This window comes from Nomascus leucogenys, chromosome X (assembly GCF_006542625.1).
Source record: "Nomascus leucogenys isolate Asia chromosome X, Asia_NLE_v1, whole genome shotgun sequence".
Taxonomy (NCBI): Eukaryota; Metazoa; Chordata; class Mammalia; order Primates; family Hylobatidae; genus Nomascus; species Nomascus leucogenys.
The window spans coordinates 94,536,910-94,552,212 of NC_044406.1; the positions used below are offsets into that span (position 1 = coordinate 94,536,910).

Below are 15,303 nucleotides of genomic sequence, written 5' to 3' on the forward strand. Positions count from 1 at the left end.
GGTAACTCAAGGCGCATAGTCTAACCAGACCTCAAATTGTGTGTTCAGCCCTAATTTTTGTTTTCAGTGGCTTTATAGAAGCCGCGAGTCTCGGTTCTGGACCACAAAAGAGGAACACATAGCAGAGATTTTGCTATGTCCTGCTCTGTACTGTGAATTATTTATGAGCTATCAGTTTTGTGACCAGTGTTGCAACAGGTTGAGGTACTTGTTAAAAACATTATCCTCACGGAATCCCATGTTTGAATGGAAATGCATTACAGTTGGAAACACAAATTTCTAATATTGTATTTGCTTGGCGTTCATCAATCTACATTATATTTGCCTAATATATCAATATATTCATTTGTGATACATGGAATTTCCATTGATAGGAATTTGGGCCACTGCTAGAGAAAATCATCAACTGGGTTCACTACCAATTCCCACTGCCTAACTCAAGCTAGACCCTTTCATCACACTACAGAGTTATTATATTCACCTTATGGCCAAACTTTTGAAGAGGAGTCTAGACTTGCAGCCTCTACTTTGTCACTACACCATACTCTAACCTCAGGATTTCACAAATTCTTCTAAAACCCTACTGAAACACCTTTTCAAAAGGTCATCTGTGACCTCTAATTACCAAATCCAGCTGCCTTTTATCAGTCCTCATATTTCTTGCATTCTCCGCATATTTGACAGTGACAAATCCTTTCTTGAAACACATTTCTTTCAATTATCCTCAGTTTGGCCCAGACTTGCATTACCCTACGGCCTTGAATATTGCAGCCTTCTTCTAACGAGTGTCCTTCCCCCACCCCCCTGCCCTGGGCTTTCCTATTTCAGTCTGCCCCACATATTGCTGCTAGGTTAATCTCCTAAATGCAGCCCTGATTATGCCATTACCTTGCTCAACAGCTTTTGGTAGGTCCTCAGTGCAAACAACAACAACAACAACAAAAACAAACAAACAAACTACAAACTCCTTATCTAGGCACTTAAGACCTTTATAACAGGACTTTGGTCTCCATTTCCAGCTGCGTCCCCCACTACTCTCTACCCTCTGTTCTAGCCAAATGAAACTACTATTCCCTGAATATGCCATATATTTTATTTCTTTATACTTTTTATTTATTTATTTATTTATTTATTTATTTATTTATTTTTGAGACAGAGTTTCTCTCTTTTTGCCCAGGCTGGAGTGCAATAGTGCAATCTCGGCTCACTGCAACTTCTGCCTCTGGGGTTCAAGTGATTCTCCTGCCTCAGCCTCCCGAGTAGCTGAGATTACATGTGTCTACCGCCATGCCCGGCTAATTTTGTATTTTTAGTAGAGACGAGGTTTCACCATGTTGGCCAGGCTGGTCTTGAACTCCTGACCTCAGGTGATCCACCCACCTCGGTCTCCCAAAGTGCTGGGATTACAGGTATGAGCCACCCACTGTTCATGGCCTTATTTCTTTGCACTTTTGCTCATTACATTCCTTGTGCCTGGAACATCCTGCCCCCATGCATCTCTGTCTATTAAAATTCTGTTTATCCTTCAAGGCCCATCTTAATTTTACTTCCTCTTTATCTGTGAAGTCACTGTACCTTGAACAGAGTAGGTGCTCAATATGTTTTTCTATTAAATTTCTGAACTGCCACTTCTTTTATTCCTCTGACATCAATTTAGCTTAGAGATCATGTCCAAATCAATGATTGCTTCCTGTATTCTTCTTCCTTCCCCTTTTCTTTGCCAAGAAGACCACAGATTGAGATGGTAGTGGGATTAAAGGAGGTCAGGGGAGACATTGTGCCCCAATACAGGAAAAATAGAATAAATGGTGAAAAATCACTTCCATGGGAATAAAGCCAAGGAAGCCAAGAGAGACCTGGCAGGAAGGGAAGCAAGGGTTCAGCTGGTCCTCATAATCCAGTTTGAGAAAATGTGAAATCACACTACCCAGCCTGCAAACACAGGTATCTATGCGAGTATATCCATCTATTCATGGGAACAGTGCCAAAGATATTAAGGAGCTACAGGTACTTAGCAGACAGGAAAGGGGCCAAGTACACAAATCCGTTCTTTTCCTTCATGTTCCCTCTCTCCCCCACATCCCCCCATCCACTTTTTCAAAAGCATGAACTTTGAACTACAAAACATAGGAACAATGGAGATAGCAGTGTAGCACTTAAAATGACTGAGGGAAGGAATGCTAGCAGAATAAGGGCCAGTAAGTTGGGGTATTACATTTGGAACAGACTTTATGGGGTACTGGGATAGTGGGTGAGAGAGAAGTAGATATTGGGGTGAGTCTTAGAGGAAAAACAGCTACCAGGGCTGAAAGACTTGGGAGTGGGGAGAAATAAAAAAGCCCATGATTAATCTAGAGTGAAATGATACTCTGTTTTTCACATAAGGAATGGGAAACAGCCGGGTGCGGTGGCTCAAGCCTGTAATCCCAGCACTTTGGGAGGCAGAGGCAGGCGGATCACGAGGTCAGGAGATCGAGACCATCCTGGCTAACACGGTGAAACCCCGTCTCTACTAAAAATACAAAAAATTAGCCGGGCGTGGTGGCGGGCGCCTGTAGTCCCAGCTACTCAGGAGGCTGAGGCAGGAGAATGGCGTGAACCCAGGAGGCGGAGCTTGCAGTGAGCCGAGATCGCGCCACTGCACTCCAGCCTGGACGACAGAGCGAGACTCCGTCTCAAAAAAAAAAGAAAAAAAAAAAAGGAATGGGAAACAGTAGCTTGCTCAACTGAAAACATGCTAGAATTCCGGCTACTGTTGTAACAACATTATATTCAACAGATCTGCAAAGTACTCCTAATATGTACCTGAAAGAATCTATGTACCAGTAAATGATGATAAGCAATGGATATCTTCTCTTTTTAAAATATTTATTTATTGAGATAGGGTCTCGCTCTGTCACCCAGGCTAGAGTGCAGTGGTGTGATCCTGGCCCACTGCAACCTCTGCCTCCTGGGGTCAAGTGATCCTCCCACTTCAGCCTCCTGAGTCACTGGAACTATAGATGCACGCCACCACGCCCAACTAAATTTTGCATTTTTTGTTGAGATGTGGTTTTGTTATGCTGCCCAAGCTGGCCTGGAACTCCTGGGCTCAAGCGATCTGCCCACCTCAGCCTCCCAAAGTGCTGGGATTACAAGCGTGAACCACCATGCCTGGCTGATGTCCTCTCTTGATACAGTCAGGCTTTGCATTTTGAAGCCCTGCCTCTCTTGTGGGTGAAGCCTTGGTGCCAAAGAAGGAAAGTTGTGAGATACAATGCTAGATTTTGATGAATTCCACACTGAAAATACTCTTTTTTTCCTGAAGGACCCTACTGATGAATATAAAATATTATAATCAAAAACAAAAAAAATCATGGAATACTGCAGCAAAACTGTGACTGAGGGCTGGATACATGGGTTCCAGTCCTAGTTTTGCACATGCTAGTAAGATGACTGTGCAAAATACTTTAACTCCACTTTGAAGCTTGGTACTCCCATTTGTGAAATACTAGCATCTTCTACTTTGTGGGATTGTTATGGTTTTTAAATAGTATATATGAAATTGCCTGGCATAGTGTCTGGCAATCATTCAATAATTACAGACGGTCCCTGACTTACCATAGTTCAACTTACGATTTTTCAATTTGACAGTGGTGTGAAAGTGATATGCATTCAGTATGCTTCTTGACTTATGTTGGGGTTACATCTGGATAAGTCCATCATAAGTTGAAAATTTCTTAAGTTGAAAATGCCCTCTCTGGGACGTAAATGCATCATAAGTTGAGGAACATGTGTAATAGTTTGCTTAGTCTACTTATCTGGAAAAGAGATAATAATATCTGTTCTTCATATGCTGTGGGATTACTATGAGGGCGAAATGAGATATTGCCTATGAAATACTTTGAAAAGTTAAAGATATTATCTAAAACATAAGGTTTCTTTAATGTCAATAAATTCCTACATCCACAAAGTCATGAATGTCATATTTTCCCCAAAAATGAGCAAATGTGCAGCATTATTAATTTGTACCTAGATTAGTGCTTGGCTCATGGCAGATGCTAAATGAATCTTTGAAACATTTGTCTACTGACTAACCGATTTTTACATGACATTGGTTCTCAAGCTCATGGTTCTTTTTTCCCCTCTTCTCTGTTTCCCTCTGGATTCATACTCTCTGCGATGACAGCAAACTCTGGAGATGAACCTCACCAACCTGGTTAAGCGCAACAGCGAACTAGAAAATCAAATGGCCAAACTAATACAGATCTGCCAGCAGGTTGAGGTATGTAACAGAAACATTTGTGATTTTTCAGAGGACCTGAAATGGGTGACCCTTTGGGAGGACTTCAGTTTTGTCAGAGTGTAGCCCAGTTATTTGGAATGAAGGACTGAATGGCAGTTCTAGAAAGTCTCATTCCTTTAGGATGCTTGTTCCAAAAAAAGTGTCAGAAACCTATGGTTTAAAAAGAATAGACAGACGGTGGTGATGGACGGTGGGGGGATAATAGTTCAAGGGGCAACCTATTCTCCTTTCCAAACAGCAGGCAGTATGAAAATCAGACATGAAGTGTGCTTCATCCATCATCAAACTGGACATTATCACTCCTTAAAGAGATTACTGGGGTGTCATAGGGAAGTTGGGAATCCTGGGTCCTTGGGGTAAGGTGAGGTTAATTCAGCACAATATTGTTTCTGTAACAATATTATCAGGACTGTTTCTCCTCTTTCTAGCCTCTCTCCCTCTTCATCCCCTGCCCATGGTCCTATCTATACCATGCACCCCACCTGGTCATCACTCATTACCTTTCCACTTATTCTTGTCATCAACAAATCATGTCTATCTTAAAGTTGTAAATTGTAAAGTGCTGTAAAGTGTGAGGTTTTAATCAGTTGTCATCTACATCAAATCTTAGAGCAGAACTTAGAAGAAGAGCTGACCTCTTCTTAAATGGACATAATAAAATAAAGATGTTATTTCTCTTTCTCAAGAGCATGAAACATACCATTTGGTTTTGTGTTGATTTTGTTGAAGAGTTGATGGTAGGGCTTCAAGTGTAAACAGGGTTGGGTAAAATATTATAGGATTCCTCATGGGCAGTGGTTGGATAAAAATGTTTCTAATTCTATTTAGAACCTGATAGACTGGTTCTAATCTTACTTGTATGACAGACAAATGTAACAGTTCAAGTTTATTTTATTTCAATTTTGTTAAGATCTCATCTCTTAATCCAATCTATAGATTCCTATTTAAGAGATTGTGGAGAATCTTCTTGTAAGGCAAAGAATCCTCTTATTATATGAGTAATCTTCTGACTCCCAATCATTTGGATTTCTTAAAGTATTGAATTTCTTCAAGTAGAGTGTACTTGTATGATGGGCATACCATAGAAATTTAATCCCTGCTGGGCACTCCATTTGTGGAAGAGAGTGGTGCTGTATGTAGGGTCCATAGAGTACTGGTTAAACTCAGATATGAGCCTGTAAAATGAAGTGGGGGATTAGGGAAGAAGCATAAGGAATGAAAAGAAAGAACACTAGAGTGTGATTTGGAAAATTGTGTTCAGACTTGGCTCTTCCATGAACTGGTGGTATGAATCTAAGTCATTTAGCTTCTCAGTTTCAGTGTTCCTACCTATAAAATGAGGAGTTGAACTGACAACATGACCTTCGACTTCTTTCTAGGTATCACAGGTCATGATGCTGTGAATGGTTACTTTCTTTATTCTATTCTTTTTCTCTCCTGGCTTATTCTTTCCAAGAGGGGAGAAACAAATATAAAGTATTTCAAAATGGCTTTCAGCTAATCAGAATCCCTCTAATGTTCCACTCTGTCAAAGTTTCTCATTATGCTGTTAGATTACAGTATAAGACATCCACACTGGCAAAGGGACAAGGGAGTATTGTAAGCAGGAGACAAGATAAGAGATCCCTTGATTTAGAATTTGCATGATTGAATATAGAGTAACAGCTAATAGTGAATAAAATATGGCTAGAAATTATAATCACCTTCCTTGTTCTCATCAAAAAGACTATTAAGTACAGAACAAGTTGTAGTGAAAATAGCAAAGTAAGCAGTTTATTTTTATAGCTCATTCACTTTAGGACCTCTCTAAGGACTCATCTTCCCACTCTGAAGAGCTTATGACCCTGGCCAGCCTCACCCAAACATAGCCTGTTCCAACCTTTCCCAGCCCATCCTGCCAGTCAAACCTTTATGTTCAGGGCCCTACTCTTTTTTTAAGTGACAAGTCTCATAAAACAATCCATCATTGTGTTAATAGGGAAGGACCCACTTTGGCTTTTTAGGTAACAAGCAGTGTTTTAACAGTTCCGTCCTGAAGTTAGTATTCTTGCCTGAGTCTTAATGAGGTGACGCTAGCGCTGCCACATGCAAATAGATTAAGGGGAAAGAGTAGCCCGTACAGTAGATATTCAAGAAGGGTTCTTTTATGGATGCTTGCTAAATCCGATCATGTTGGCCTCTGTCTGCTCTGGATACACAAAAGGTCTACTTTTACCAATCCTTTTTTATGCCTGGCATTGTACCAGGTATAAAGAAAACAGCATAGGCACAGTATCTACCCTCTGAGGGCTTACATGCTACAAAAATCCACCCTGATGTGGATACACATGTGCAAGAAATACAGACAATTGAATATAAACATTAATTGAGAACTGGGAAAGAATAGTGAGATATTGTTGAGAGTGAGAATGTATTTTTGGATTTAACTTCATAGTCTATTGGGTTTAGGATTCTGTCTTTGATGACAGGGACCCTACAGGATGGCTTATGGAAGGCCATTTCTGTCTTCTATGACATCATCCATTCTGAAAGGTTAGGGATGTGCCCTTAACTTCCTCTTTTTTTTTTTTTTTTTTTTTTGAGATGGAGTCTTGCTCTGTTGCCCAGGCTAGAATGCAGTGGCACAATCTTGGCTCACTGCAACCTCCGCTCCCAGGTTCAAGCGATTCTCCCGTCTCAGCCTTCCAAGTAGCTGGGATTACAGGCACACGCCACCATGCCCGGCTAATTTCTTGTATTTTAGTAGAGACGTGGTTTCACCGTGTTGCCCAGGCTGGTCTTGAACTCCTGCGCTCAGGTAATCCACCCGCCTTGGCCTCCCAAAGTGCTAGGATTACAGGCGTGAGCCACCGGGCCTGGCCAACTTCCTCTTAATAATACGGTGAATCCAGGTTACTTATTATCCTCATTAAACACAAAGCCTGTCTCTCCAAAAGCCTTCAGGACAAACCTCAGGATTAGAAATCTAGTTAATGAAGGGACTTGAGACTTCATAAATGCATATAAATACTGTAGAAAATGAAATGTATAGTAGAATACTGTCAGTCATGAAAGTCAGACACTGATGGGTGATTTGGAATTTTTTCATTGTATGTAATCCAGATTCATCTATAGGGAATGACTATATTCACAGTGTATACCAGGCATTTCACATTGGGCGGGGGCGGAGGATACCAGCTGAGGCGCTTCTGGGAAAACTGGAATAGGGTATTTTCCTGTCAAACCTGTTCCCCTTCTTTATTGTCTGCAAATGTTTTTGTCGCAAATTGACTTTTCATAAAAGGGCCATAAATACTGCCTCCCTATCGTGATTCTTTCTCCCTGTTTTCTATTCTCCTCAGAAAGTAAACAAAGCTGCAGTCTTCCTATTATAACAGAAACAGAGATTAAGATCACTACAGATTTGTTAGCCGACTTCTATGGTAATGTAGCTTGTTATAATTGCTGCTGGAGGTTTCAGAATTCAGTAGATGGGTGGTTGGAAAATGTTTTCTGTTGGGGCTGGAGAGCATGGGAAGGAGGTAGAGGCAGCTCCAAGACTCCCTTTAATCTAATTAAGGAAGGGCATGCTTTGACCTTGCTACGATAGCCACTTGATCTCTATATATAGTTCTTTGTCCTGGCTCATCAGGCATCCTTTGTTTACATTTCCAAAGGAAACCTCTGTATAATGCATAGCCAAGGGAAAATGTATACCAACAGATGAGTACTTCCTCTTCGCTTCCAATACTCCGTGGTTCTGTGAATAATAGGCATTCTAAAACATAGCGAGGCGCAAATATAGTTAAATACTTAGTAATCAGTTGGTCAACAGCATTTATTGAGCATACACTGTGTACTCAGTGTGGTGGGCAATTTGGGGGCTACAAAAGAAATATATGTGGTTGATGACCTCCAGGAACTTTCAGTCTAGTTAGGGAAAACACAGTATATAGTGAGAAAGAGTATTTATAGAGCAGCACACAGTGCAGAAAATACAAATGAATGTAGTATAGCCCTTTCAATTTTACTTATTTAGTCTTGTTCTTAGCTTTTAGGGCACTGAGTAAATTAAAGCACTTTCCTGTATATTTTGTGTGCCACCTTTTTCTTCTTTCCAGAACTGCTGTGATACAACGGCTTAATCCATCCCAGAAACTCCATGGGCGGGTTGATTTCCTTCTGGCTCTTCTCAATCCTTTTAAAGAGCTGGACGGCACTGCTCTTTAGCATTAGGAGAAAGAAGAAAGAAAGGAGATGAGGTGGAAGAGAGGGAGAGGTTTCCCTTAGTTTGGGGAATTTCAGCTTTCTGTGTTGCTACTAGGTCTTAGCTTCATTCACTTTTAGAAGTCTTTCTCTTTAGAGTTCAAACTTTAGATAGGCTGGTATTCTCTTCTTTATGCTCTTATTGCCCATTGGAAGGATATTTAGTTTGGGAAGAGCAAGAATCTTGGAGTCTATGTAATAGATATCTGGCTGCTTCTCCAAGCATAAAATATAAATATTTTATAATAAATTAATTTAAAAAACACTGCTGTGGATGATTTCAGCAGATGATCCTTAAATATTTTAGGGTGGTTGAGCTGGAAGAAAGAATAGAATTTAAACCATTAGAGCACAAATACATTTGTTGGTGGAGCCCTCTTTAAGGAGTAGTCAGTGAAATTAGTATAATTGGAAAATTTAATGGAGAAAATGCATTTTAGCCAAATGTTGAAGGAGAAAAATAATTACCCCCTCTGGAGAGACAGAAAGCAGAGGTATTAGTGGAGGTGTAAATGAGCACATTTTATGGGGAAAATGGTGCCTTAAGCACTGGGTACATACAGATAATAGGAAATGGCACCTGCCCTCAAGGAACACACAGACTGGCTGAGAACCTGACAGGTAAAATGGCAAATAGAATGTGAAGTGATAATTACTGTAATGAATGTAAATGCATGATGACAAGAAGGCATGGAGGAAGAAACACTCAGGCCTGCCTGAGAAACTTAGGAAAGGCTGCAGAATGGAAAAAAAAATGAGTTATCTTGAAATAAGAGTAGAATTTTGCCAATAAAAATGAGATAAGGGAGTGAAGGGGACCACATGCGAGAACACAGAAGGGTGATCAGCATGGAGACGTTCAGGGAACTATCAGAAGTTTGGCTTGGCCAGAATGTAAGACATGAGATTGCAAGAGGTGAGTATGGAGAAGTAAGTAGCTTGGGCCCAGGTAATGAAGAGCTTTGTAGGCCATGTATAGGTGTGTAGATTTTAACCTGAGAAGTCTGGGGAGCCATGGAAGGATTTTAAGCAGGTGAATAACTGAATAAAATCTGCATTTAAGAAGGATTGCTATGGCTGTTGTATGGAGTATGGAGCAAAGGTCAAGGGTCCAGGGTAAAAAGTGAGGACAAAGAGACCAGTTAGATTTTTACTGATCCAGGGAGAGATGAAGGCCCAGCTTGAGACAGTGGCAGTAGGATTAGGGAAGAAGGGATAAATTCAAAACATTTCTAGGAGGTAGATCAGTATTAATTGGTGATCAGTTAATGGGTGAAGGAGTGAGGGAGAAGAAATACTATGATGATCCACAGGGTTCTAGTTTAGGTGGTCAAATGGGTCTATGCCCTTTAACTAGGTTAAGAAATATGAAAGGAGTTCTTTTCAGACCTGCAAGCTTTATTGTTCTCTGGGTCAGAAAGGCAGGTAGGAAATGTCCAGTAGAAAGCTGGCTAGCTGGATTTAGAGGTCAAGAGAGAGGTCTGGGAAAGGGATATACTTGGAAGTCATTAGCATCTAAGTAGCACTTAAAGCCATGGAGAATGCATAGATTGAAAAGAGGACCTGTGACAAATCTCCAACCCAATTGTTTGTCACTCACAATACAATAACAAACTGACTTTCCAAAAATAAATAGAAAGACTGTGGTGCTTTTGCGGAGATTACTGAAGAATGATGTGCATTTTGGAAATTAAATATCAAAAGTAAATTATTCATTTGTGGAAAAAAATCAAAGGCTTAGACATTATTATCTTAAAGACTACAATAATAAGTAACACTGAGGATTTCCTCTGTTCCAGCTGAGTGCTTAATATGTGTTAACTCATTTAATTCTCACAACAGCTCTGTGAGATAGACACTGTTAATACCTCTACTTTACAGATAAACAGAGATAAAGAAATATTTAAGTGTTTTGCCAAGTTCATGCCACTGGTAGGTAAGAGAGTGGGGATTTGAATACAGGCACTTTAGCTCTGGAGCCTGTGCCCCTGACCACTCCATTACACGTTGTTTTGCAAGGCCAAGGTACACGCCAGTTGAATGTCTCTTGTTAATCGCTGGTGGTTCCTGGACCCATTATGAGGATGACTTGTAGTGAGCAAGGGGTATGGGATAGGGATGTGAATTCTGAAGGACAGCAAAGGAGAAACAAAGAACAGTCAAGAGATGAGGGAAACCAACAAAAACAGAGGATCAAAATCTCAGAGGAAGGAGAGGCCTTCAAAATGTGGAAGATTTGATGAGTCAATTGGAGCAGAGGCATAGAAGATTTCATTAGTCATCTTTGAGGGAGAAGGTTCTATGCAAATATGAAGATGGAACGTAAATTCAAAGAGGTCAGGAAGAAAGTAAGTTATAAGGAAATGCAGGGCTGGGCACAGTGACTCATGCCTGTAATCCCAGCACTTTGGGAGGCCGAGGCGGGTGGATCACCTGGGGTCTGGAGTTCAAGACCAGCCTGGCCAACATGGTGAAACCCCGTCTCTACAAAAAATACAAAAATTTGCCAGGTGTGGTGGTAGACACATGTAATCCCAGCTACTCAAGAGGCTGAGGCAGGAGAATTGCTTGAACCCAGGAGGTGGAGGTTGCAGTGAGCCGAGATCGTGCACTCCAGCCTGGGCGACAAGAGGGAAACTCTGTCTCAAAACAGACAAACAAACAAAAGGAAATGCAGGTTGCAAGAAGTTTGATCACGAAGGTGAAGCAAAACAGACAAACAAACAAAAGGAAATGCAGGTTGCAAGAAGTCTGATCACGAAGGTGAAGCAAGAAATAAGGTGGTAATTATTATCCTTTCGAAGAGCAGAAAAGTCAGACTCATAAATGCTCTGTTTGTGTATTATTCTGCTATTGGTGAGTTAACAATAGGAATCACTAGATCCGGCCGGGCTCGGTGGCTCACGCCTGTAATCCCAGCACTTTGGGAGGCCGAGGCGGTGGATCACGAGGTCAGGAGATCGAGACCATCCTGGCTAACACGGTGAAACCCCGTCTCTACTAAAAAAAAAAATACAAAAAATTAGCGGGGCGAGGTGGCGGACACCTGTGGTCCCAGCTACTCGGGAGGCTGAGGGAGGAGAATGGCGTGAACCCGGGAGGCGGAGCTTGCAGTGAGCTGAGATCGCGCCACTGCACTCCAGCCTGGGCGACAGAGCCAGACTCCATCTCAAAAAAAAAAGGAATCACTAGATCCACTGCGTTCATCCACATATGCTTCCCTTCCCTCCCTGACTTGGTGTCCAGCTTTGTCTCCAACCCAGGACACTGTAGCCTTAGTTTCTACAACTTGCCTCTCCTAAAAATGGTATATACATCCTGGGAGGCAGTGTGCTGTGACAGCTTTGGAGTTGGACAGACAGGAGTCATGTTAGCTGTGCAGCCTTGAACACATACTTTTCCTGAGCCTCAGTTTCACCATCCATAAAATTTGGACTAATAATACATTGAAGAGAAAGGCAATACATGTAAAGTACATGCTACTGTGCCTGGCATATATAGTCAAAGCTCAATAAACGGTGGTGGTGGTAGTACTAGTCATAGTAGCAGGAGGAGGAGGAGGAGGGAAAGAAGGAGAAAGAGGAAGAGGAGGTGTAATCGCAGGAACAGTTGCTAGTAGCAGTAGTACTAGTAGTAGTAATTTTGGGCACTACACATTTTGCCAGAGATTCCTAGCCCTGACCTCAGGACTTCCAAAGCTTTTTATCACTATCTCTGAGAGTGGGGAGAACAATCATTCCCAAATACTCATAACCAATTTCAAATTTTATATATATCAGCTAGAACTTTTCTTGGGAAGAGGAAGTGGTAATGAAATTGCAGCAGCAAAAATATTGGGTATCTCAGCCATGTGACTCTACATAGCCCACCAGTAACTCTGCAGATGTGATAGACTAAAAAGTGTTATTGTGCTCAATAAGCTGCTAGTTTGCAGTTACTAATTTAAACAAATTTTATTTAGTAAGGAAACATTTACTGCCCTTCTGCAAGAATATCCAAAAGATTCTTCGTGTTGATACTTAAGTAAATTTGCCCATTATCCTGCCCAAATTCTTCTTGATTACTGCCTTTAAGCAAAGCCAAAAGAAAAGTTTTAGGGAGGGTCACATGCTTTCATCTCTAGTAATTTTAAAAAGAGAGAGTTCTATAATTTTGTATTTGCGATTTAAAATGTTTATTAGCAAAAATGTTCTGTGATTATTTTTGTGAGAGATGGAAGAGCAAGGGGAGCAGACTTAAGGGCACCTGAGAAAGATTTGAGCTACTAGTGTCTTGTGAAAATGAAATACCTAGTTTGAAACCACTGTGGAATTATAGGTGGAGAAAATTGTTTCCATGAAAAATGGAAAATAAGTGCAGTGATCCAGTCAGTCTATTCATTTATGCTACTGTAATGACTAATTCAGAGTATTACATTCAATCTTATTAAGAATATAACAATTGACATTTAATATAGATGAAAAACCTAAGTTAACTGTGCAATCCAGTGTGTGGTCATAGCCTATTTTTATACTAGAAAAGAAAGTGCTTTATAATTTTTCAGAGACCTAATGCATTCAATCCTTTTTAAAAAATACTTTGTGACAATTCTTCATATATGTCAGTAAAGTAACATTTTTGAAGACATTAAATGTTGCAGTTGAAATACTTGGAGGGTGTTAACACATGACAGGGTTTAAGGATAAAATTAGTTAGGATTAATATTGTTCTCCTCCCCCTCCTCCCTCACATCTATAGGGCAGATAGGCTTTCAGGTGTGGTCATGTCTTCATAGCTGAAACAGTTCACATAGGAATGCACTTTCATCCCACTTTTGCACTTTTCCTTTGGCACAGTGAAGCTTATCTTACAGTCCCATTTCCCATCCCTCCTCTAGTTCCCATTTCTGTGTTCAAATTCCAGGTCACTCACTAAATGACCAGAACACTTGCTTAATTTTGGCTCCTCTTGTTTGCTCCCCTATTTTCACAATCCACCCAAATTCCCCATTTCCAGTGTGCTCTTGGAAAGTTAATGGAATCCTAATAATTCAGCTAAGGCTCTATCAAGCTTATCCTATACCTGGAAATGTTTCCAGTTCCACTTTTACCTCTAATCTCTCCTGCCATCAACCCAACCAAAACCAAACAAATTTTTTAAAAACCCAGACTTGAAACCAAAACAACCATCACCACAGCAGATAGGCACACAGCCATTGAGATGTCCTTACTGTCTCTGCCTGTCTAGAGGAGTCCAGCTCTGTGGTATGGTAAGCAAGGATTGGGAGGAAGAGAATCTTACTTGAATAATTTGTTCTGGGCACCGTGCTAGAGACATCATTTCTAATCTCACTTAGTGTTTATGACAACCCTGTGATACAGCTGGTTAATATTCCCATTTTGCAAGTGAGGAACTTGAAGGCCAGAGTAAGCTGGGATGCAGTTCTACATTTCTCTCACTCCAAAGTCCATGTTCTTTCCATTGCACTGTGCGGCCTAGTGGAGAAGTTGTTGGTTTACTTGCCACTGATTCATTTGTGCTCAGATAGGTAGGAGACAGCTCCAGAAAACCCTTTGTTTTTCTCCACTAAATAGCTCTAGCTCTAGAAAAGCATATGGTCTGTTTGGGGGCCTGGCGTTCCTGAATCCGTGGTAAGCCTCTTATGTACTCCTGCCATTGGCCTACATTTAATAGCCCAGAGCAGCTCTTCATATTCTGACAGCCCTTCATGGGGTACAGAGGAGAGGGAGTTGCCTAGAGTTGGTGGAAGGAAGCAATAATACCCTCAATTAGACATTTACTTGCTCAGATTATTTTTGTGCCATGGGGGGTGAAAATAGTGTGGGCAGCTCCAGGTATCAACACTGTCCTCAGCCATAGAGTTTACGCTGGGACCCATATTTTCTTGCTGAGACTGCCAGGATGGGTCCTCATTCTAGGGCTGTACATGACCATGTTTCAGGGTAAAAGTAGTCTCCATGAGACACAGGGTTTCTTAACAGTTACTAAGAGTTTGGCAGTAAAGATGTACTCTCAAAAGTATAATTAATGTTTGCACATTTAGAACAGGCTATAAATAACAAATATAATACCACAATGACTGCAAATATATAGATTTCCTCAAAAAAGAGTGAATGCATTGCTACCATTAATGGTGTCTTTTGATGGAATGATTACTTAGAAGTACACATACAGCCAGGAAATCAGCTATTTACTACCTCAAGACAGAAAGAGAATCCAATGCCTCTGTCTATTCCTACTACCTCTCCTCTCACCTAAATCAAATCTTGAATCCAAGTTTACCCTATCTCAGCCAGTCCTAAGAACTCTTAATTATTCCTAAGGGCTTTAAATACATTAGCTCATTTAATCCATACAATAACCCAATGAAGTACGTATGATTCTCATTCTCATCTTACAGATGGGGTAACTGAGGCACACAGGGGTAACTTATTTGTATAAAATCATAGGTGGCAAATTAAGAGTTTGCATCTAATTTTACTGAGGTCCTTGCTCTTAATGACTGTGCTGTATTAAAAAAGAGGGGCAAAACTAACAACCCATGGCTCCATGTGCAGTGTTTTGCAAGTCGCTGATTATTGTGCTTATGGTCTGGGTAAGGACAGAAAACCAGTATTATGTGAGCGTGTGCCCATGTGGGAATGATGTGGTGTGATACTAGAGCAATATTTGGGCAAGCCTTTCTTTGTGATGATAATCTCTCCAGAGCATGCATCATAATGCCTCTGCACGTGCTATGCATCTGTCTATTTCATAGATGGCTGTGCCTGGCT

The 15,303-nt window shown here is 40.9% G+C and overlaps 1 protein-coding gene across 3 annotated transcripts in view; it reads left to right on the forward strand.

Moving 5' to 3' along the window:
- The window catches only part of MID2 (midline 2), a 111,451-nt gene that overhangs the window by 25,414 nt on the left and 70,734 nt on the right, over positions 1-15,303 (forward strand). For all 3 annotated transcript variants that reach the window (XM_030807291.1, XM_003262172.3, XM_030807292.1), the window contains exon 3: positions 4,169-4,264. In XM_030807291.1, the coding sequence (XP_030663151.1) occupies positions 4,169-4,264 (96 nt within the window). The remainder of the gene's footprint in view (positions 1-4,168; positions 4,265-15,303) is intronic.